Source organism: Lupinus angustifolius, chromosome LG20 (assembly GCF_001865875.1).
Source record: "Lupinus angustifolius cultivar Tanjil chromosome LG20, LupAngTanjil_v1.0, whole genome shotgun sequence".
Taxonomy (NCBI): domain Eukaryota; kingdom Viridiplantae; phylum Streptophyta; class Magnoliopsida; order Fabales; family Fabaceae; genus Lupinus; species Lupinus angustifolius.
The window spans coordinates 1,646,699-1,671,338 of NC_032028.1; the positions used below are offsets into that span (position 1 = coordinate 1,646,699).

A 24,640-nucleotide genomic window follows, 5' to 3' on the forward strand; every position below is an offset into this window, starting at 1 on the left:
ATTTGTATTATATTTTTTATTTTGTATGATGTAAACTAAGATTATTCATTCAGTTACAAGTATCACTTTGAAACCTAAAATGGTGAAGTTTTTTTGGAATTTTAGATGAGTTTTTTCTTGCATGAGTTTTGTATAAATTAGGGTTTTTGATTTATACTAATGCAACAAAAAACTCATCTAAAATTCCAAAAAAACTTCACCATTTTAGGTTTCAAAGTGATACTTGTAACTGAATGAATAATCTTAGTTTACATCATACAAAATAAAAAATATAATACAAATAATAATCTATAATTTTGATATAACTCATACAACTAAAAAACCAGAACAAAATTCTTAAAAACCCTGGACCGGAAACACCGGTCCAAGACAAAGAAAAAAAAAAGAAAAAAAAATTGGAAGGGGACTCTGGCATGGGGTGCACGAGATTTGGAGAGAGAAAATAAATCTCGTGGACCCCATACATGATTCTGGTGGGACAGAAACTATTTCCCAAGAATCATGTACCCTATACACGATTTTGATAAAAAGTATACTAGTTCCGTAATATTTTAAAAAGTTATACCAGAGTGGTAGTAAGACAATCAAACTATACTAGAAATGTAACTTTTCCATAGATCTTACATCTTTTTATTCATCAATTTTTTATTCTAGAAGCAACAGCTGCAAGTGGATAAGATGGATGTTATCCTCCCAGTTCCCAACGTGAGGCCCAAATACACTTCCATTATCTGAACTGGGCTAAAATCATATACGTAACTTCAACTATTACACCACTGTCCACTCATCAATACTATCATGTAATTTTATGACAACTCAGAATTTTATTGGTCAAGAATAAATTAGTATGCTATAGCATTTCACACCAGATTATATATAATTCTTATATCATATAAAAGACCAACCTATATTTCAGTGTACCTTGTTACAAGTTTGAAGTGAAACTAGTTATCCACATCACAGTGTTGTTGTCTTCATGGCCAAGCCAGTGTCCATTGAGGTATGGAACCCAAATGGGAAATACAGAGTTATTAGCACAAAACCAATGCCTGGAACTCGTTGGATCAATCTTCTAGTCCACCAAGATTGTCGTGTTGAAGTAATCACCTTTCTCTATATATTCAGCTTGTTTCTTCTATGCATGTGTTTTCTTCAGTAATAGAGAGATTTTTAATGTACTTTTGTTTCATGTGTACTAATCAGATATGTACAGAGAAGAAAACTATTCTGTCAGTTGAAGATATCATTGGTTTGATTGGTGATAAGTGTGATGGAGTTATAGGGCAGGTAATGATATCAATTCAATGGAGGAACATGTTTATTGTTATTTTATCATTTTTGTTTTGTAGTGTAGTTTTTCCTTGATTTTGGAGTTAGTTGATGTGTGATGGAGTTAGTTTCTGTTATAGTTGACTGAAGAATGGGGAGAAGAGTTGTTCTCTGCTTTGAGTAGAGCAGGAGGGAAAGCTTTCAGTAACATGGCTGTTGGCTACAATAATGTGGATGTTAATGCTGCAAACAAGTATGGTGTTGCTGTTGGAAATACTCCTGTAAGCTACCTCTTTCTCCTCTTCCATAATTACATTTTCCATCTTAAATCCATTTGATCTTTTCTTTTTGTAAACTTGGCATTTATGATTCAAAGGTTTTTATTTTATTTATCATAGTTGGTATAAAAAAAATTGCATTTATGCATGTGTTAGTGTGTGTGATGCTGATGTGGGTTTTGTTGCATTTGGATTCTATAAAGTGATATGTCTCTGAAGGGAGAAAGTAGGGTGTATCTAACCTTGATTTGATAAGTGTATTGTGATTTTAATCCACTAAGTGATTTAAGGTTGGATATAACTTTACTTTCTCACTTCGGAGACGATCTTTCTTTAGAGTTTAGAGTATCCGAATCCGGTTCCGGTATGTTGAGTATATTTTATGAGAAAAATGTTATAGCTTTGAGTAGGAAATAATGGTTCTATATTCTAATACGAGTTCATTCATTATTTGGTAGGGAGTGCTGACTGAGACAACAGCAGAGTTGGCAGCTTCACTGTCTTTAGCAGCTGCAAGAAGGATAGTTGAGGCAGATGAGTTCATGAGGGCCGGGTTATATGATGGATGGCTACCTCATCTGTATGAGAACTACTAATATTCCACTCGTCTTTCGTTCTATTAATAATAATGCTTAATACTATGAATTTTAGTTCTTTTCTAATCTTCATACACTAAATTGTAATGCAAGTGATATACTTCTTTTGGTGGTTGGAATGACGGCTTCGATTTTGTTTCTCTGGCAGATTTGTTGGAAACCTGCTGAAAGGACAAACAGTTGGCGTTATTGGAGCTGGCCGTATTGGATCAGCTTATGCAAGAATGATGGTAATATGTCAAATTTTCAATAAATCTCACACTGGATGTTCTTCCTAGTCCAGGTTCACTTGATGAGTTGCATTTGTTGTATGCTATATTTGTCACTCACAATTCACTTGGCTGTTGTTGACTGCTGAATAGCATAAAAGGGTATCCTTGGCAAAATTCATCTCAATACTCAGTTTTAAAACAAGTAAAACTAAAATCTTCATTCTTTCTTGCATATCAGAGTTTTCAAAGAGCCCCGAGCTCTTAACTTCAATCCTTCTGGTGTAATGTAATATATTGCTCGAAAATCAACAACTTTAAGATCTTTAGCTGCTGATAATTGATTATTCATATGACCAGCATATTCATACTAGGACTCCCTTGCCAAAACTGCAACTTGTAATCTTACAACTGCATTCTTAGATTGTTGATACTAATGACTTTAAGTTGACTTGGATGCTCAATGATAATAAGAAATTATGCATTATATTTTTGCACTAGTGATGAAAAGAACCTATTTTCCGTTGTATCAGGTTGAAGGGTTCAAGATGAACCTAATTTACTTCGATCTCTACCAGGCTACTCGGCTAGAAAAATTTGTTACAGGCATGTTCCTATGGAATCCTACCCCATCACCCACCCTTATTTATAAATGATATTATTCTGAACTTATGATTCTGAACTTTTTTCCTATTACAGCTTATGCCGACTTTTTGAAAGCAAATGGTGAACAACCAGTGACTTGGAAAAGGGCAGCATCCATGGATGAGGTTCTCCAGGAAGCAGATCTAGTAAGAACTCCATGCTGGGAATTTAATGCACCATCTCTGGCATACTATATGTTATTGTTCCGAATAATATGGTTTACAATGGGTGCTTTTGTAGATTAGTCTTCATCCTATCTTGGATAAAACCACTTATCATCTAGTCAACAAGGAAAGACTCTCCAAGATGAAAAAGGTATAAAATTTGAAGAACATACCTCTGATTGAAAATCTAATTTATTTATAGCATAAAGAGATGCAAACACTGTTAGTAATGATATCCCTATTTCAGGAAGCAATTCTTATAAACTGCAGTAGAGGGCCTGTTGTTGATGAAGTTGCACTTGTGGAGCATTTACGGCAGAATCCAATGTTTCGAGCAGGACTCGATGTGTTTGAGGTAGTTGAACCTTCCATGTGTATGAATACTTGAATGTGTTAAGCTATCTTTTTTAAGTCTCTACATGATTTATTTTTTATTAGGATGAGCCCAACATGAAACCTGGGCTTGCAGAGTTGAAGAATGCTGTTGTGGTACCTCACATTGCATCTGCCTCCAAGGTAATTCTAACCTGTACATTATGCTAAAATATTTTCACCATCAAATTAATCTTGTATGGTGTCGGGTAACCGAAAACCGGGGCGCAACATTAGCAGCTCTAAAAACAATGAATTAATTTATCTGTCTTTGCAGTGGACCCGTGAGGGAATGGCCACATTAGCAGCTCTAAATGTGCTGGTATATGCCTGTGCTTTATTTATCTTGCATTTATTTCTATGATCACTATAACTCTAAGTTTATTGATGAAGCTCATCATAAAATGCAGGGAAAGATTAAAGGGTATCCAGTTTGGTTTGATGCCAATAGGGTAGAACCATTCCTTAATGAGAATGTTCCACCTCCAGCTGCAAGCCCAAGCATTGTTAATGCAAAAGACCTTGGTAATTAATATATAATACCATTTTGTTTTGATTTGATTTAAACCCTCTTGATAATACACATATTTTCTTCCAAAAATGCAGGCTTGCCAGTTTCACAGGTATAGGCTGCATACACGTACCTATAAGGGCATGCAATTGCAAAAATCACAATGTTTTTGTGTTTTGTGTGTTGAGTTTGACTCTGGTTACATGGAAATATGAAATAGCCAAGGAGAATCTATGCCCTTGTGTATGTAAAGTGTATGAGAATAAATACTGTCACCTTAATATTAGTATCAAATGCTTGAAATGTTAAATGAACTTATACCTGAGAATCCATCCCTATAAAACTCACATACTTGCTTCCTATTATCCAATCCTTATTATTATATTGAGCAGACATGTCAAACCATCTCCCTGGTTGGTGCATTAGCCCACCGTTTTAAGTACAATATTGAGATAGACACTTATTGAGAGAAGCAGTCATAACCCCAAAAGGATAAGTTCCTTACCCAAAAAAAAAAGGTGAGCAGATATCCTTGGTGATAATACCAAAAAAAAATATAGTGTTTCCATCAAGCTTCATAAACTCTACATCTCAACCATTGAAACCTTTCTTATCGATCTTTGGGGGCCTCATCAACAACAATGACACTAAATTGAACATGCTTCTTCTCATGGTCAATGAATTTAGACATGCATAGTTAATTCTTTCTAGGCTAGCTAACTTCAATGTATCCCAGGGAGAAATGGTAGTGTGATACATCACTCTTATGGTACTTTATTTTATAAAATTAATAATTAAAAAATAATTGAAATGTGATCTAAACATTAATAAAAACAGATACCTAAATGATATATTTGTAAATGAAGATATTAATTTATGTCTATGCTATATATAAACCTAAAATATGGTGTAATGGTCACCATATGTAATTTTTATATTCCTATTTTGTCTTTAACATTTTTTTTTAATTTTTACAAAAAAAGATCATATAAAATAGGTAATCACCACCAAAATATTAATTGCAAGTTGAAACTATTCATCTCATGGCATTCTAGTCAAAACAAAAAAAAAATACAATTTAAAGTATATCCAATAAAAACTTATAATATAAAAATACCAAAAACAAAAAAAATACATTATAATAAAAACAAAATAATATATATAAAAATTGAATATTTAGTTACAAAAAATAAAAAATGTAGGTCGGCATGCCTGAAGTGTCCTCGACACACAAGTAAATATAAGGTTAAATGCATATACTACTTTAAAAAATAAAAAGAGACTTCATATCAATCAACAAAGTGTTGGTCTAATTGTGTAATACTATATTTGATTATCATGTATCACACTATATCAAATATCAAAGGTCTGACTCTTAAAAATGATATTTGTTGCAGAGACAATCATACATCAAAAAGTGATGAATTCTTTATCCATAAGAGAAAGATAATATTTGTTAAGCAAATTATATTTATCAATATTTTCATTTATAATAATTCAAATTTGTTATTAATACTTTACTTATAAGTTTCATTCTTGCTATGGGTTTTGAGGATCCTTCCTTCATCATTCCTTTTTTTGTTAGAGAAATATTGTTAATAATTACATTTACTTTTGTTACCTTATTTATATAGTTTAGTATATAATCATCAATTTATCAAGATATCAAATAATTAATGATTTTGGATTTAATGGTTTTATTTTTAGTCCCTAATAGTGAGTTAAGATCTTCAGTATTAGAGATAGAAATACATAAAAATCAAAAGAAAAAATTATTACTTAATGACTAAATTTTGTAAATTGTTGCAAAATAAACATTATTTATTTATGTCAGGTGTGACGAGAGAGTTTAATGCAGTCGTCGTTTATCGGTCGAATCTTTGTCGTGATATAAAATTTTGTATATTATAATAAAGTATATGACTTTCATCTATATATTAATATTGTCCTTTTAACATATATTATTTTGTATGAATGTCAATTGTATAGATTACTTGAAAATTTATTTATATAATAGTAATTATATTAATAAAAATTTATAAGTATAATATCTATTTGCAAAGATATTCATGTTACTTGATGAAGAAAAACATACTTTTAATGAGATTCTGCACTAGTTGATATTAAGAGTTATGTATAAACAAATGATATTGTGTATCCAAAACTTGAAATAACTGTTTTTATAGTGTAATTTTTATTTCCTGTTTTGCCCTTAACATTATTTAATTTTTACAAAAAAATATATAATCATAAGCAACCACCACAAACACATTAATTAACCACATATCTCACCTTAAATTAAACATTATCATAAACACACAAAAATATAATATAAAATACATCGAACACAACAAATCCATTCTAATTCTAAAAAATGAAATATAAAAATTGAATATGTAATATCATGCAATATCCACCGACAGACACTTGCACGAAGTGCCTGTACACACTAGTATATATAAATTCAATATTTTGGAAATATTTTTTATATATTTAATTTTGGCTATCTAAATTCAATGTATCAGGGGAAATGCCGAAATGGTGTGATCCATCAGTTTTATGGTACTTTATTAGTTTAATTTATAAAATAAGATTAATGATTAAAAAAAGAATTGAAAACAGATCTACACATTAATAAAAGCAGTTACCTAAATGATATATTTTTAAATGAAAATATTAATAAATATAAAGATAAGTGTTATACTACTTTCCAAAATACAAAAAAAAAAGACTTTTATCAATAAAAAATGTTTTGATCTAGTGATATAAAGTCATATTGAATCTTTATTATCGTACTAGACCAAATGTCAAAAATTTGACTTCTAAAATCAACATTTGTTGAGAGAGACAATTAAACACTTTGAAAGAGATTAATTCTTTATGCAAGAAAAGAAATATCATTGGTTAAGCAAATTATTTAACAATATTTTCATTTATAATCATTCAAAATTTTTACTTATAATCATATAACTTTGGTATTTTTTATTACCACCTCAGTCCCAAAAACATGGTAAAAATACAATAAAAACTACTAAAAATGACAGTTAGGTACCATATTGAGAACTAGCTATGGTTTCATCAACCACAGAAGAGAAGATGACTCTAAACAATAAATTTCATAAAATCAAGCATTTGATAGTCAGAAAAATGATGAATAATATTCACTAAACATCTAAAGTAAAACCCTGTATAAGGTCATTAAGTATGTGAATATGCATATGTTGATAAGGCCTCCTAAAAGGACTAAGAAAAATAGTTTATGAAACCTAGTCATGGTTAGTTTCATTCTTGCTATGGGTTTTGAGGATCCTTTCTTCATCATTCCTTTTTTGTTATAGAAATATTATTAATAATTGCATTTACTTTTTTACCTTATTTGTATATACATTTACTTTTGTTACCTTTGTATATACTTTAGTATATGTAATCATGGTGAAATATATTTGTGAAAATATCAATTTATCTATATATCAAATAATTCATGATTTTGGATCTAAGGGTTTTATATTTTGTTTCACCAGGTTAAGATTTTCTCCAATACGAGATAGAAGTACATAAAAATCAAAAGAAAAAAAATCATTACTTAATGACTAATTTTTGTAAGTTGTTGAAAAATAAATATTATTTATTCATGTTAGGTGTGGCGAGAGTTTAATGCAGTCGCCGCTTATCAGATGAATCTTTGACTTAATATAAAATTTTGTATATTATAATGAAGTATATGGCTATTATCTTAATATTTATTAATATTGTCCTTTTAACAAATATTTTATTTTGTATGAATGTGAATTATATAAATGATTTGAAAATTTATTTGTAAAATAGTAATTATATTAATAAAAATTTATAAGTATAATATATGTGTAAAGATCTATACATACATTTTCTATGAATGTGAATCATATTGATTATTTGTATTATTTTGAAAAGTAAATAATGATTAACATGAATTGAATCGTGAATGATATACTAACAGTGTATAAAACTCATATACATTTAGTAAATACATTTTTATCTCAAATTTTATATGTTTATTGACTAAGGTATCATTTGCATATAAATAATACTAGTAAGTCATATTATTTCTACGTGGAATTGAGGTTAGCTAGACCAAAAAGAATTAACCATGGCTTCATCATCAACCAAGAAGATCATTTTGAAGAGCCTTGAAGGTGATGCCATTGAAGTGGACGAAATGTTTATAATTCAATGCAAGAAAATCAAGAGCTTCATTGATGGAAAGTTCATCAACACTATCACCATTTCTCTGAAAATCTCCACTGAAATTCTGTCCAAGATTATTCAATATGTGAAGATGCATGATAAGTATGGTGCTGCTCCTAGTAAGGCCAATAAAAAAAGACTTGCTGCTTGGGATGCAAATTTTATGAAGGTTGATATGAATGCATTGTATGACATACTCACGGTTAGTTCTGTTCATTTTCTTCAATTATTAGTATAGTTAATAAATATATTTACTTTTGTTATCTCTTTATGTATAGTTTAATAGGGAATCATGGTGAATTGGATGAAATTTAGTGTAAATTTTTTCGAGATGTCATGTGTTAATGGTTCTGAATTTTGATTGTAATGATTTTTTATTTTGTTGTAAAACGACACAAATTTGGGACCACAATTAGATTTGTTTATAATTCATTGTTTTTTTTGTGATAAACAAATTGTATTAAAAGAATGTAAGAGTGCTAACTCAAAACAAAAAAAAATATTATTTTGAGAGTTATACAATATTTTGGATCATTACACTAATAAGTAAATACTAAAGAAGTTGAACCTATTTTTAAAATTGTTTGAATCAAATCTAATATGTGAACGTAAAGAAAAGATTATATTATTTCTTATGATTCAAGTGGACCATACCATAATAAATCACAACATATTCCATAACTCATACCCTTTAGGGTCAGTTTGAGAGTTGAATTTCGGAGGAGAATGAAGAAAAAATGAAGGGCTTGGGAGTCATGTCACAAGTGTATTTCATGACTTCCAAATATTTCTTTTCTCTTTTTTCCCTTCCAAAATTCAACTCCTAAACTAATCCTTAAAGTTTCACGTAGATAATATCCAAGAAGATCATGTATCAATAAGGTATTTTGGGGTTAATCTCACACACATACAAACATGTTACATTACTTATATTTTCATTCACATTATTTGTAATATATATGTGATATTTCAGGCAGCATCAAATCTGGGCCATGAGAAACTCCTTGACTTGGCATGCAAGACAGTGGCTGGTAAGATAAGGGGAAAGAATCCAGAGCAGATACGTCAGACTTTCAATATTGAGAATGATTTGACACCTGAAGAGGAGGAGGAAAACAAGAGAATCTCCTCTTACTTTTTCAACTGAAAAACAACTTGTGTTCCTTTTTTTGTGCTTCTTTTTAAATAATGATGGTAAGCTTCATGTTAATGACCATCAAGACTTTATGCAAAGTTAAGCTTTGGAAGTTTCTGGTTATTTACTAATAAAATCCTCTCAAGGATAAACTCCTTTTGATATTGATATTACTGCTGCTATTTGCAAACCTTGAGTGCCATATGATTACATGCATTTCATTACTAAGTAAGTTCAGAAAAATGTGATTCAGATTGAGCACCACTTAAGTCATTAAAGATGTTGAAATGAGCCTAAGCTAAGTGCAGAGTTACAACTTACTAGTACTGAATATCAGTTAGGGGAAAACAACCTACAACTACTGCTATTGAGATTTTCTTGATGAGTATCAATTATAACCCGAAGATGTCCCATAGAGAATAGACAGACTACATTATGTGAATCAAAGTAGTTGTAGTATAGTGGTAAGTACTCCCACGTGTCAGTGACCCGGGTTTGTCCCCAATAACGGAGATTATAATTTTGGTGGATCAAAGTAGTTATAGTATTAGCGTCGTTTCATCTATCTAGTTAACCCTACCTAATGAGATAATGATTTAGTGGTTGCTGCTGTAATAAAAAGGCCCCTTTCTTATGAGAACAATGGAAAGTGTCAAACGCATTTTCTAGTGATTATATTTTATTAGGAAGGTATCACCATATACTGTTTTCAAACAAGGATTAGAAGCACTAGCAGAAGTTACAACTTTACTCTCACTTTAGCTCCCTCAATATTAGCAGGGTCAGAATGATTAGAAGCATAAGTACCATTATGTACGAAGCAAGCATTTAGTGTTTGGAAGTTCAACGTGGCTCCAGAATGTTACATATGTGCATTGCAAAATATTGATTATAGTATTACATGATATAAAAAAACAAGTTAGAAAATGCAATACACCATTTAAATCTACCAGTACAGAACAACCTGATAGTAATAACAAGCATCACTACATAAGCAGATACATCAGTCAGGCAAAGCAGTTCGTCGCTCGAGATTATTTTTAATCTCCAGTGTGTATTTACCGAAGGCACGCTCAATCTTCTTGCTGAAATGCTCATTGTGGTCATTGATTGAGTCAATATCCTTCTCTTCATGAAATCGTCTTCTCCTGCTAAATGAAAATATGTTTGAAGTTTATGCATAAAGAAAAGGGTACATTAGTACAAGTATATTGTACAACAGCATATATAAACATGCAAGAACATAACCATGCCATCCAGAAAGGTAACATATTGGTTGTGTAAAAACATTTCTTGGATAATTGTAAAACATACCATCCCAGCCGAAAGGAGCAGGATCCTTCTCCCATTTCTTGTATTTCACTTCTGCTGCCTCTTACGTGTCAAGCATATATGCCTTTGTCATATCCAATCCTTTGTTTTTTTTGCTTGTTGCTGCCAAGGAAACCAAACAAGGATCCTAAGTTAACTTCAAATAAATTAAGTACTGAACAAGAAAAAGTTGTGATAAACTTACCATCTTGGCTCTCAACTCCATCCACTTTTTCTGTCTCCCGGTGAGTTTTGTGTAGTCAACCTCCATTTCCTTCTCAGAAGGCTGGTCGGAATCACTATCCGAATTTTCTTCAAGTTTGGGTATGACTGATCCGCGATGGCTTAATTACTACTACTTCCACCACTACTTTGTGCAACTTCTGATAGATGTACAAAACAGTAGGTAAATATGGACTGATAAACTTAATGGCTTAATACCAAAAATATACGATAAATTTTTTTATCACAAAAATCCTAAAATAACTAAACAGAATTTCTGTAACCTAAGGACCTGTATGCGAAGTTTAAAATTGAACTCAACATTTTCAGTAAGATAGGTTATCTTATGATTCTTATCTGCTTACTTAGCACATATACTTTAAATGGACAAATAATATGAGAGAACTTAGGGTGCATTTGTGAAAATAGCTTAATTAAGTGATTACTCAATAATATTTTTTGGAATACCCTAAAAAAAGCTTTTTTTGTTAAGCTTTTCCAACCCTTAATCATAAAAAACAATTAGAAGCTTCAGATAACAATCCAATTACTATTTAAAACTACAAAACTGGATTTGGTAATTGATTGAAAAACTACTATTTCATGTTATAGCAACCTCCTCGGATTGATTCTAGTGCATTTTATGTGAAAGTAATCACCTTGACTTTTGTGAAAGTACTAGAAACTAGAAAGAGTGACATAAAAGGACAATAGATAGCATTTTGAATTTAATGCCATGTATTATTGGTGCCATTTATTTTTACATCCCCAATTATTATTTTATCATCAATCAATAACAATAACCAGTATTTTTGTCAACTGGTTGTTTCGAGATAAGAAGATCACGATGTGAATATAATTCCGAGCAAAATTTATACTACAGAGATTCAACTCAGTGAGATTTTGTTGGTATAACTATTCCATATTGTTCTATCATTAGAAATAAATAGTACTTATGATGTTAACCAATGTCTATAAATTAAGGGAAAAAGTTTCTATCAAACATAATATTCATCATTAAACACTACCTTAGAAAACTCAGGTCATAACACAACACCTGGGAGGGCCGGGTGATAAAACAAAATGTTTGTATACAGAGATACTGAATTCTGTGATGATCGAAAGTCAACAATACCATAAACTCAATATTGTTGGGATAATTAGATACATAAATGAAATAATTAAGTATGAATACCTCAAGTACAATTGTGAGGGTACATGTATATAGGGTACATGCATTCATAACACTACCTATCTTGAAACAATAGCTTATTTGTATTTTATTCAGTAGCATACTATACCTGTTAAGCATTACCACAGTATTAAATGTGCACTTCAGAGACAAATTTGCTAAGCAGCTGCATTACAATAGTTCATTCAGTATGGATTTGCTATCCAAATTATCAACCTTGGACTTGATAGACAACATATTCTTGTCCAGATCAGAAGTCTTCAGCGCAAGCTGATCCAAACGTTCCTTAATTTCTTCAATTCTTGTTTTAGTATCAGTTACCTCTTGTTCTTTCTGAGCTAAACTTTCCAGTTCTGAATCCAGCACTTTCCTCAGTTGTTCAGTTTCTTGATCATAGTTAGCCTTTGCGACCTCTGCAGCCTGGTGTTGATTGATGAAATCAATGTTCTCAGCAATTCGGTCGAGTATGCTACGCAACCATGCTACATTAAGTTGAGCAGATTCTACATCCTTAAGAATTGCCAACAATTCTTTGACATTGGACTTTGTTAGGTGCACTATTGAGGTTGATTGTAACTCTTGGACCACAAAGCACACACATTCTATGTAATAGGACCGCATTACAACGGATTCCAAGTGGCAGCTTGCTCCTATATCTCCGTGCTTGTTAAAGATGGACATCAGTATGGGAACAAAACTTTCTTTCACATGATAACTTCCAACAGGAACACGAGTCTCGGAAACCATCGACCCAGTCTCCTCTCCATCACTTTCGTCATTATCATTGGAGATGTCGGATGAATTGAAGTCCATGGACCCAACAGCTGATGTAATGAAACCTCCTGTGCCATAAACATTGGGAATTGGAACAACTTTAGTTGAAGAATTTTTGTCCCCTTCATGCTTTGTTCCTATTGGGTTGGCAGCAACATACTCCGCATCATCCTTGTTTGGTTGGACTTTGCGATTAACAAGCTGTCCAAAAAACATGTACAAGAGACAAGTCAAATATATGTTTATTGCTTAACTTGGAAGCACAGATAACACTAGATACAGAAATAACACAATTGAGATATGTTGATACAGAAAATTCATAAAATAATTAAAAGATACATAGATAAAAGATATCTACAAAAGTAACAAGGTATCCGATATGATCCATATTGGGACTAGTGCGACAACCATTTGGAAGCCCAGTGCTACATAAGCTGCTTGACACTGATTTGCTTGCATTAGCTCAAAATTTTAAACTGAATTGTATTAAGAGCATGAGAGTAAAGAGAAACCACTACCTTGATATCTTGAATACGTATATCTCCAGAAACTGGTATTATCTCACTTTGCTTTGGCTCCACTTTTTTCTCTTCAGAATACTTTGATAATGGCGATGATGCAGCAGAGAGATAAATAGCCCCAATTTTTGAGGCTGGAACACTGTCAAGAATAGGGAGTTCTGGCTTAGAACCTTGCTTCTTTCTCCTGCCAAGCGACAATGGACCTGCAATTTGAGTTGTAGTCAGAAACATATTCATAGTGTGTGAAAATTCTCTCAGTATATCAATGATCTGTTTATCACGACAAAGTAACATTTTTGTAACTAATCAAACAAAGAATCAGACAAGTCATGCTACCAACTTTATTAACCAAACGGAGTTTATGCTTTATGGCACCATCATCTCTTAACTCGTGGACATTTAAATATATCTGTGTGAACTTAGCAAACCAATTACACAGATAGCATGGACCTATGAGATTGACAGATAAAATGTTCTATTAAAGACAATTAATCAAAATATCAAATGATACCAGAGTTTATTTTCAATCATTAAACAATCTATTTCTTGGAAAAATAAAGATAAGTCCCATGCTAGTTTCATATAATGAAAGAGGTTAGTCTACATGGCATATAGTAAATGGAAGAGGCGGTGACATATTGTACTGCACTAAAAATAAAAGCAGAAATATTATTTAGGTCTCCTTTGAGATAATTCTAATTTCTTAAAATCCGCTTGGTCTTTTTATAGCGTGGAAGATTTTTTTGGTAAAAATATATTCGATCAAATAAACTAAGAGAAATGTTGCTACTGTAAGAGTCATAGCCGTCAAAGAAACTCACTACAAGAAGACACAAGTATAACTGGTTAAATGTTTATATAAAAATGATCAGCAATAATACTGAACTTTAAACACTAGTATCCTTAAATATAAGACTAAAAAGGGGTAAACCTGAATCAGCTCCTGACATTCTTTTGTTGCAATGTTCATTACACACATGGTAAGGATTAGATGCTTTAGGGCAACCTGTGTGTGTTTTTTTTTCTCCATTCACCTTTTTGCCAAGATCACCATCTGTAACACTTCTCCGATAATCTTTGAACAAAAACACGAAAAAAGACAGATTGTACATGTGTTCAAAGATTGTCAACTACACACTCCAGATATATTGGCTGAATTTGAATGATTAGAGTATTCTTATGTAAGACCAGTTACGAAATACACATAAATCATCAGCAATTTCAAGCAGAGCTCAAAGTATATAAAAAATTCAGAACAGTTTGAGCATTCCAAAATCACAAAAAAGAATAAAGTAAAAATGAAAACAGTCACAAAAGAACAGCTATTTACAGTAGTTAAAATTGATAGCACTAAATAAGTGATTTTAAATCTGGTTTAAAACATATCAAAAAGGGTACCATGCCTTTATACAACAGTTAAAAGGGACACATATTTCTAACTAAAATCCTTAAAGAGAAATTATTTTTTGCAGGATTGGCAACTAACAATGCAGAAATGATGTTATCATTCACAGAACAGAGTTATATACATGTACATACACAGAGAAAGCAGGAATATTGACCCTAACCTGCACCCTTTTTAGTTTTAGTAGACTTGGTTTCCTTCATCTTTTGCAAGCAAAATTCTGTGCATTCATGATATGGATTAGAAGCATATACACAATTTGGGACAACTCTTTCATTCTGAGCCATCTCTTTCCAAGTGTCACCTGCCTCACCTTTGGGATGAACCAACCCAATTTTAACTGTTGCATTGAACAAATAAATAACTTAAAAGTACACAACAAATACACATATGATATGATAATTCTTTCCACCACTGTTTTAAATTGTACTCCGAAACCGCAATATCGCGGCCGCAATTGCAGCGTAAACACATGAACGACCACAAATTAAAACACTGTTTTCCACCAACCCCTCCCCCTCCTCCCAAAAATATATAATAAAATAAAAGGATCAAATCAATTTATATGGAAAATAAAAATAAAATCAGCTATAGCAAAAATCGAAACCAAAAAACGAAAGAACCTAGGAAAATAAAAATTCCAAGGGAGAATCAGAATTTTACTAAGAAACAAAAACTGAACCATCTGAATGATCGCATCACTTCACTCCATGAAGTCATATATGTTAAAAGTTATCATATAAAAAAAGATGCATATTTGAATAAAAACAAATAGATCACGTAAACCTGAAAAAACAAAATAATTAAAGATTTCGAAGTAGAAAGACGTACAGCAGAAAGAGGTAGCCATAAAACAGAGAGAAGAGAAAGAAGGAAGAGCAACAAATGCAAAAGAAACAGTTACCTAGGAATAGAGATAGAGAGAGTAGTTTTTTGATGCAATTGGTTGAAGAAATAAGTGGTGCCACACAAATTCGAAATAAAGTAACAGTATTTTGACGAAAATGTGCTCTTTTTTTCTTTGTTTCTGCTCAACAAGCCATCAACGAAAGAGACGTGAAAGAGAAGGAAGTGTTTGTTTTTTGACCATGTGGGTGGGTGTGGCTTTAGACATTCTAGATTTTACAACTTATGGAGACTCTAAGACTTTGACCAACAAAATCTCAAAATAGTATTATATTATTTCTAATTAAATTATTTACTTTTCTTCATTTTTTTAATATTATTACCAAATCAAATGACTACCGACTACGATAGCAACATGGGCTAATTCGTCTTTGATCCGCTAAAATATGGGCTAACATGGTTCGATCATTTTTGTTGAAAGGGCTTAAAATGTTAATAGGCCGGTGGATTGTCCTATTTTTTCAAAACACACATTTATAATCAACTCAATCATAATTTAAAAAATAAATAATCATCACGCTTTATAAATGTATTTTAAAACAAAAAATCATAAAACAAAGTCTACAATCTCACAACAATATATCGTCTTAGTTTAAAACTTGTAAGTTCTAAATAACAAACCAACATAGTTTTAAACTTTTAGACTCCTAGTGTACAATAAATCTTCTAACTCCTAAGTTTTAAACATTAGATGCTTTATTGGAAGAAGATGTCTCTACTTTTCTGTTATTACCACCATCAACGTCTTTCAAATCTTCATCATCATCATCTACATTATGTATATGTGACTCTGTATCTAAGTTTTGATTTTGAACTCTAAACTAAGTCTAAAACATGTTCTTGATCTCCGTTTTTTAATGCTAGTCTATCGGGTCAGCCCGACCCTCCATGGTCCGTCTAAAAATGAACTTCTAAACCGTGTTAAATATGAGTTTTTGGACAAAAATTTCCAATCCGACCTGCTAAAAATGTCAATCCAACCGGGTTGACCCGTCGGGCCAAACTCATATTGTCATCCTTATACCAACAAGGTGTAAGGTACTATTAGATCCCACATGATCAAAAGGTCAAAATTTTTATTACTGAGAGTGACACTTGCTTGTCATGAGGGGTTGTCTCGTACCCAAAAAAAAGGTAAAGGATACTCTTGGTAGTACTAAAAAATTAAATGACTATGATATTATCTCATTAATATATTGGACCCCACACATTAAGATTAGAGTTAGATTTTTATTTTCTTCATTTTTAAATTTAGGTCAATTGATTGAAATGTCATGCTAATAACATGAATGTCACATGCTTGAGACCTCCATGGGCCATTTAACTTTTTTCGAGAGGAAATTTTGTTGGACGACTATAAAACATGTGATATTATATGAGACTAAATATTTTGCAATAAAATATCAATAAGGAAATAAACTCCATGTAATAAATATGAGAACGTTGAACTAGGTGAATGAAAATAATTATAAATAAGCACATTAAGGAGAAAGTTTGAGCAACTTCTATTGTGTAAAAGATGATCATGACTTACCGATCAAAATAGATGTAAGGACGGTAGATCAAATGCAAGATAGTCCAATTCTTAAATAATTGGGGAGACCAAGAAAAACAATAAGGGAAATGCTAAAGAAAGACCCAGAGATCTATATTTTTGTTAATAAACATAATTTATGATAGAGTATTATATTGTTCAAGAATATATCAATTTTTTAATATATATTATATTGTGATATATTTTATAATTTCAAAGGTATAAGATACCAATGCATAGATGTGAAAACATGATTAGTGAGTTAAACTAGAAAACCAATCTTCGTCCTAATATGATTCAACGATTATACTGGTTATGCAGTCATATAATTAAAAACTATCTAAAATTGATTATATTAGTCAATTTTCATTTAAACCTTGTTGATCATAGTGATAAGTTTCATTTAAAATTTCAATTTTTTATGGAAGAGACTTATTTTTACCATAAAAAGTATTATGGATGATTAAACATATAATTAATATTTTGTTTATACTTTAAATATTGACTACCATAAAGTCCTACATTCTATCTTAACAAATTGTATAAATAGAAATATTTATCAATTTCTTTATTTTTCAATATTAATACAATATAATATACATGTATATATAATTTCAGTAGTATAGAATTAATTAATAAATTGGGCATTAAATCCTTATGTCACCCGACCAATTTCATTAACAACACTTTATAAATGAAAAAGAGAGACACCATTCAAAAGTGTATCACAAAAAAATAATATAAGCTGTAGGAACAGTATAGTTTCTAGAAAGTTGCGTAAGGAAGTAAAAAATGGCGGTCTCGTACGTGTGTGAATGTGACTCATTGCTGAAGCTACCAAACATCCACATTCCTCTTAAATAATAGAGAGACAAATGATTTTTTCCTTTATATTTTAAGGGTAGAAATATAATATTATTACACATAAAAAGAATATAAGTGTTAGTATATGTTACTTTTTGTTCATTTTTACACACCATTTGCCGAGTCTCGCACCGGACCAATATGCAGCTGCGCTAACTTCTTGACAGAAGCAAGTTTAATATTAATGCACCTTACTATGATTTTTTTTACAAAGTTATTATATTATTTAATTCATTTATATTATTATTTGTTTAAAGGTAAGGATTAGTCCACGAGGATACTAGACACATGGTTCATAATTAATGGAGTCCAAAATATTTTTTATATATATTTTTATCTTCGTATGACAAATATGTTACTGCTTTTATTCTTTTAAAAAGAGTTGTCAATATTTTTACTATATGGATAAATTGGTCAAATAATTTATTGGTTGTATCATATAGTGTATATATATGATTGAAATAAGGGTCTGAAGTGGAGTGACAAATATGCTACTGTTTTTATTCTTTTCAAACTTCTTCGGTTGTCAATAATTATTACCATATTTATAAATTCGTCCAAGAATTTATTCGTTGTATCCTATAGTTTATATATGAGCAATGCTATATCCTCATATTATATGTTTATACCAATCATCCTACTTATAATAAAATGACATATGTCACTTGTAATTACTTGCAAACTAATCATTAATAAATAAAGTATTATCTTATGTTATATGTTATTTTTTTGTGAGTAAAATGATTAGCAGTAAAACATATCATTTTTCTTTATATATATGATTGGAATAAGGGTCTGACGTAGAGTGAGAAAATCACGAGACTATTAAATACTCATTAAAAAGATCCCATACAAATATATTGCACACAATTCTATAATAAGTAAAAATAATTGAGTCTGAAGAAAATGTATCTTACAAATTATATGAAACCTCTTTTGCTCATAATATATTGTAAAAATATTATACAGTTAAATTATTTGATAGACAATGTCCACTTATTTTTATTTTGTCATCTAAAATAGTTTGAAGTCATTAATTTTATTCTAACTTTGATTTTCAAGCTTCACAAAGTTGAAGCATGAACCTAAATTTTTCTATCTTATCATACCTACAAAATGTTAGACATGATAATATGATATGCTACAAGAATAAAATCACTTACACATAAGGACATATATATTAAATCTTTATTTATTACCTATTTTAAAAAACGATTCATCTAAAGAATTCGTTTTGTCAATTGAAAAGGAATATAAATAATATATTGCCTGTAAAAAATCGATTCCATTTTAGGTGTAAAAAATATCTATCTATATATTTTTAAATGTAAACACGTAACTCCCATTTGCATGAAGAACAAAAATATGTACTTACAATGAGTTTTGTACATTGTAAAAGTATCATATTTATCATTTATATTTAATTATCAATGACCCTTAAAAAATTAATACAAATAAATGATGAATAATATATATTATTTAGATCTTATAATAACGACCCTATTTACATAAATGACCTTATTGGTGTTAGAATAAACCATATTCATACTTCAAAAATTGTATATAGTATATTATTTAGATCTTTTATATTATTAGACTCCCTAATACTAAAATGTGACGAGATGATGAATAAATTTATAAACTTTTAGTTTATTTAATTATAAAATAATAAAAAATCCCAATCATTAATTTTCTCAATATCAAATTATTCTAGATGACATTTCTATTTTTAATATATTTTAAGGGGACAAATCTTACATTTGGATGAGGTGTGAATGCAGGGAACAATTGTTTCTCTTGTGCCATATATGTTGTCTTGCTTCTTTATGTCAACATGTGTGTCAGAAGATAAGATTGATCAGAAAAATATTTAATAATTACGATTTTAACTTAAATAATTTTTTTTAACCAATTAGAAGTAATATTATATAAAATGATACAAAAGTGAGACATGCAAGAAACAATTGTTTTTCTTGGACGACGTTGGTCATGCTCTGATTGAAACCTTCAATGACTTTTGGCACCTTTGCCGGAAAAGCAGGTAGAAGCTATGTCCTTAGATGTCCTTCTCAGGCTCTAACCACATATTATTTTTTGTGCAGACAAATTTCATTATCAAAACTAATATATAGGAACGGTGTTGGTTTTGGACTGTTTCCTAAAAGAAAAATGGTTAATAAAGATTACTCGTGGAATTGGAAGTTGTTGGAAAACAAGTTCAACATCACGGGCTTCTTTATTTTTTGGAGTAATGTTATATCATCGTACTCACAAGAAAGTGATACATGTAACTTGCAAATCAACTATTAATAAATAAAATATCATATGTCATTTTCTGCTGGACAGAAGAGTTAGTAAGAGAATATATCACTTTTTTATGGGTCTGTGCTTAGTTTATAAATATTTATTTTGTTAATTTATTTTAAGATGAAAATTTGATATGATTTTGAAGTTAAGAGTCAAAATTTCCTCGTTTTCATTATGGGCCACAAAAAGCCCTTCACATAGAACTACAAGCCTCTGTAGAGTCTTGGAAAGCAAACTTTATATTGTCTTTTTTTATACTACTCCCCCTTGTTGTTAATCGATTTCCAAATAAAAACTGAAACAAACTACACAAATTGCTTATTACTAATTTAATTCTAGTGACTTCAAAGCAGATGATTGATGCTCATATCCATCAAGACAAAATAAATTAAAATGTGATTAAGTGAAAAAATAATTGAGACTTACCATAATAATAATCAAATAATACAAATTATATGAGTTAATCATGAAAAGTTTGGTGTATAGCCTTTAGCTGACTCAGTTGTTAATTTGTTATATGATATAAAATGTGGTTGTACAACTTCAAACTATATATAACATTCCACACGTTTACACTCTTTTCACGTGTTTAATATGTATTTTTAATATATAGAGGGAAAATTTAAGGCAATTATCTAACAAAAATTGTTCTTGATTATTAAATTTTTTACTCATTAGAAAAAAAAGTACATGGATAAAAGTGCAATGTTATACATGAGTAATTTTCAACACATTTAGACTCCCCTATAAAATATCCATATATCTCACACATTTATTCAAAAATACATTATTAGTATAAAAATTTATACACAATTAATATATCATCAACCATTCATTTGTATTACTTTTTTGAAAAGTGAATGATAATATATAAAACATAAATGATGAATAATATAATAATAATAATAATGTATAAAACTTATTAATACATATATTTTTTCTCTTCATAAAATAGTCTCTTATACTTTATATTTTCATTATCTTTCTAAAATTAAATTATAATATAAATATCATTGAAGTGGATGTTTTCAATGTATATCGATTTTCCTCTTCACTTTGTAAGACAAGTGAATGATTCAATTGAAGAGCAAATATGATAGTTACACTTACATCATCCATAATCAAATGCACACACACCCATCTTTTAATTTCTAACCTTTAAAATTTATGTGTGTAGTTATAACGTGTATTTTCCTTTTATAGTTAACATAGAGAAGATTAGTGGAGTAGTTGAAGTGTGTGAGAGAGAATATAGTATCCCAAAATGAATGAAAAACTTTAGCAACAGGTAGTTAAGGTTTTGTACGCCATCTTTGGTCATGCAATATGCTCCTTCCATCATTACCAACTAATCTTATATCTTTCAATGCACCTTTCTCTCTTCATAAACCTCTCTCTCATTCACCCTCTGCATTTCACCTACCATTCTAACAGATACTTTATCTTAATAATATATATAAAGATATTATTGTAAGAAATAAAGAAGGAACATGCATGGTGTATCTATGTTCATTCTAGATTCACATTGTTGATATATAAGGAGCTTTGTTTTGCTGATGAGATGATGATAGTGCAGTTAACTGTTGCTATCAACTAAGTTTGTATGTATCTTAGCTTTTGTTTCTTCTGTTTATTTATCTTATGTTTGTTCTTCAATCCTTATACGAGGAAATTCTACTATTTTCAGCAACTTCTATATATCTCATTCATCTCTTTCTTTCTGTTTATTGAGTATTGGCATGGATGCATGTGGGTGTTTCATGTGCAAGGAATAATACATATCTGATATACTATACCTATTTTGTTTTTTTGTAATTTTTTTACATATAAAGATTCCCTCTATCTCCATTTTCTTCTCTTCATTTCCCTTTTATGATATGGTCATCAATTTTCGAAACAAAATTTAATTCAATATTATAATATATATACGACTTACTTAATGGGTGAAATTTTGTCAAATTTCTTAAAAGATCTTGGACTCATTATATAAGCATCAAATTTGATATCTGACAAACATTATTTAGTATCTGGTTTATGTCGGGGGGACAAAGATCACTCGTCTCAACTATTGTGTCTTATGAACTATTGTGATTTTATGAATTATTGCAGGTGATATGAACATCATCATGCAAAACTTAACTGAGAGAGTAAGACCCATTGTGGGTCTTAATGGATGGGACTATTGTGTGTATTGGAAATTGAGTGAAGACCAAAGGTTAAATTAATAATGTGTAACTAAGCATTCTACTGTTTTTGTCTCTATATATTATCATGTTCATTGTCCAATTTTGATGTTTGATAAATTTAGATATGTTGAGTGGTTGGGATGCTGTTGTGCTGGGACTGAAAACAATAATCAAAATGATGAGGAACAACACATTTTCCCTTTCTCTTCAGTGGCTTCTTCATGCAGGGATACCATGTTTCCACACCCTAGAATGAAAACTTGTGATCTTCTTTCTCAACTTCCAATTTCCATACCCTTGGATTCTGGGTATGTATCTATACTCATTAACGTTATTAAAACCGTTTTGAACCGGTAAATTGGTGAACTGGTAAATTGGTGAATCAGTTCCAATCTTAGTATGATGCAATAATTATACCACTCATATAATTATACCGGTCAAAACCAGTTAAAACCGGCCAAAACCAATTAAAACCGGTCATACGACCGGCGGTTTTCAATTGAACCGTACTGGTGGTACCAGCCAGTTTTTATTTAAAAATACTTTTTTAATGAAAATAAAAAATATTGGTCTCTTATTGATTTTTCTATATTACTGTTTATATATGTATATTTAATTTCGTCGGTACGCGATTTAATTAGTAAACCACCAATTAAACTACTTTACCAGTACCCTAACCGGTTTGATGAACAGTGCAATATCACATAAGACTCATTCTTTTGTTGACTATATTTTCAATTGAAATATTTAGTACTAGTCTCACTAAGTTAGCCCATGAATTAGCAGGATTCATGCACAGGCCCTATTGACAAACCAACCCAATTGGGTGAATTATTCCAAAAGCTTGGATTCAAACATTTTGGAAGTAAGTTAATAAATTCATGTTAAATCACATTTCCTTTCACTTTAACTTTGGGATGCAAAATAAATTTCACCTTTTCTCAAGTAATCCATTATAACTGAGTTTTAATTTTGCAGCAAACAATTGGGACCAAGGTTCTGATTCCTGTGCCAGGTGGACTAGTTGAGCTGTTTGTGACTAAACAAGTATGTACTGTTATGTTATTTTACTAACAATCTAAAAGAGAAAAACACATTATAAAGTAACACAAATTTTCATTTTTTTATTCTTCTTTTATAAAAAAGATTGATACATATAAACCCACATACATAAACTAATTAATGCTATCCCAACACTACAAAAAATCATATCTCTTTGTGCATAAGCATATATATATAATCTGACAGATATTTCAAGATACATATAGTGGCAGCATCTATATATAGACATATTAAACTTTCCTCTCATTATATATATATACTATTTTGTAACAGGTGCCTGAAGATGTTCAAGTAATAGATTTCATTACAACACAGTGCATTGTATTGGTGGAACAAGAAGCAGTGAACAACCATTCAATGAGCTTCAACATTAACGTAAACTCAATAAACAACAACATGCAATCAAATCATCAACTTGTAAGCGATGAAAATGAAGGCAATAACAATCACAGGAACAATAATCACTCTTTTCCTCTCACAACAACAACAGAAGCATCACCAGACACTTCAAGTCTCCNAGAATGAGGATAAGAATAGGATGAGGACGAGGATTAGGATGAGGATAGGACTAGGACGATAATGAGGATGGGGATAGGATGTCGTTTAGGACGAGGATGAGGATAGGATGAGGATGAGAATGTGGATGAGGATAAGGATAGGATGAGGAGGAGGATGAGGATGAGGATGAGGAAGAGGATGAGGATGAGGATAGGATGAGGATGAGAATGTGGATGAGGATAAGGATAGGATGAGGAGGAGGATGAGGATGAGGATGAGGAAGAGGATGAGGTTGACGATGAGGATGAGGATAAGGATGAGATTGAGGTTAGAATGATGATGAGGATGAGCATGAGGATAGGATGAAGAGGAGGATGAGGAGGAGGATGAGGAATAGGAAGAGGAAAGGATGAGAAAGAGAATGAGAATGAGGATAGGATGAGGATGAGGAGGAG

The 24,640-nt window shown here is 30.7% G+C and overlaps 4 protein-coding genes and 1 long non-coding RNA gene across 8 annotated transcripts; 3 read left to right on the plus strand and 2 right to left on the minus strand.

Annotated features, from left to right (window-relative positions):
* LOC109336198 (glycerate dehydrogenase-like) lies at positions 890-4,203 on the plus strand. Its single transcript, XM_019572648.1, has 13 exons — positions 890-1,099; positions 1,204-1,287; positions 1,410-1,550; positions 2,006-2,127; positions 2,292-2,373; positions 2,886-2,958; positions 3,052-3,143; positions 3,238-3,312; positions 3,409-3,516; positions 3,600-3,677; positions 3,811-3,855; positions 3,944-4,058; positions 4,140-4,203. The coding sequence occupies exons 1-13, from the start codon at positions 977-979 to the stop codon at positions 4,160-4,162; spliced, it is 1,161 nt and encodes a 386-aa protein (XP_019428193.1). The 5' UTR covers positions 890-976; the 3' UTR covers positions 4,163-4,203.
* Positions 8,100-9,589, plus strand: LOC109336199 (SKP1-like protein 1A). Its single transcript, XM_019572649.1, has 2 exons — positions 8,100-8,470; positions 9,242-9,589. The coding sequence occupies exons 1-2, from the start codon at positions 8,171-8,173 to the stop codon at positions 9,413-9,415; spliced, it is 474 nt and encodes a 157-aa protein (XP_019428194.1). The 5' UTR covers positions 8,100-8,170; the 3' UTR covers positions 9,416-9,589.
* LOC109336200 lies at positions 10,560-11,519 on the minus strand. The gene is made up of 2 exons (XR_002106312.1): positions 10,920-11,519; positions 10,560-10,837 (listed from the first exon to the last, which is right to left on the minus strand). It is a non-coding gene; the product is annotated as an uncharacterized LOC109336200 (long non-coding RNA).
* On the minus strand, positions 12,052-15,908 carry LOC109336197. Of its 4 annotated transcripts, none has more exons than XM_019572646.1 (5): positions 15,733-15,908; positions 14,992-15,168; positions 14,355-14,498; positions 13,421-13,626; positions 12,052-13,103 (listed from the first exon to the last, which is right to left on the minus strand). In XM_019572646.1, exons 2-5 carry the CDS (start codon positions 15,113-15,115, stop codon positions 12,300-12,302), a joined length of 1,278 nt encoding a protein of 425 aa, XP_019428191.1. In that variant the 5' UTR covers positions 15,116-15,168; positions 15,733-15,908; the 3' UTR covers positions 12,052-12,299. The 4 variants fall into 4 exon arrangements, with proteins under 4 accessions (XP_019428191.1, XP_019428190.1, XP_019428188.1 ...); XM_019572645.1 differs by lacking the exon at positions 15,733-15,908 and adding an exon at positions 15,660-15,715 and having other exon boundaries at positions 14,998-15,168; XM_019572643.1 differs by lacking the exon at positions 15,733-15,908 and adding an exon at positions 15,660-15,715.
* On the plus strand, positions 21,814-24,212 carry LOC109335390 (transcription factor ABORTED MICROSPORES-like). Its single transcript, XM_019571527.1, has 6 exons — positions 21,814-21,979; positions 22,549-22,654; positions 22,748-22,933; positions 23,412-23,490; positions 23,604-23,672; positions 23,961-24,212. The coding sequence occupies exons 2-6, from the start codon at positions 22,554-22,556 to the stop codon at positions 24,210-24,212; spliced, it is 687 nt and encodes a 228-aa protein (XP_019427072.1). The 5' UTR covers positions 21,814-21,979; positions 22,549-22,553.

What these genes read in the sequence shown, in the direction of transcription:
- LOC109336198 (XM_019572648.1), top strand. Translation starts at nt 977, where the DNA reads ATGGCCAAGCCAGTGTCCATTGAGGTATGGAACCCAAATGGGAAATAC. An exon ending in CAGGACTCGATGTGTTTGAG is followed by an intron (nt 3,517 to 3,599) that starts GTAGTTGAACCT and finishes ATTTTTTATTAG; the next exon opens with GATGAGCCCAACATGAAACC. An exon ending in ACATTGCATCTGCCTCCAAG is followed by an intron (nt 3,678 to 3,810) that starts GTAATTCTAACC and finishes CTGTCTTTGCAG; the next exon opens with TGGACCCGTGAGGGAATGGC.
- LOC109336199 (XM_019572649.1), top strand. Translation starts at nt 8,171, where the DNA reads ATGGCTTCATCATCAACCAAGAAGATCATTTTGAAGAGCCTTGAAGGT. An exon ending in CATTGTATGACATACTCACG is followed by an intron (nt 8,471 to 9,241) that starts GTTAGTTCTGTT and finishes GTGATATTTCAG; the next exon opens with GCAGCATCAAATCTGGGCCA.
- LOC109336197 (XM_019572643.1), bottom strand. An exon ending in TAAAACTAAAAAGGGTGCAG is followed by an intron (nt 14,499 to 14,991) that starts GTTAGGGTCAAT and finishes TTTTGTTCAAAG; the next exon opens with ATTATCGGAGAAGTGTTACA. An exon ending in TACGTATTCAAGATATCAAG is followed by an intron (nt 13,104 to 13,420) that starts GTAGTGGTTTCT and finishes TTTTTTGGACAG; the next exon opens with CTTGTTAATCGCAAAGTCCA.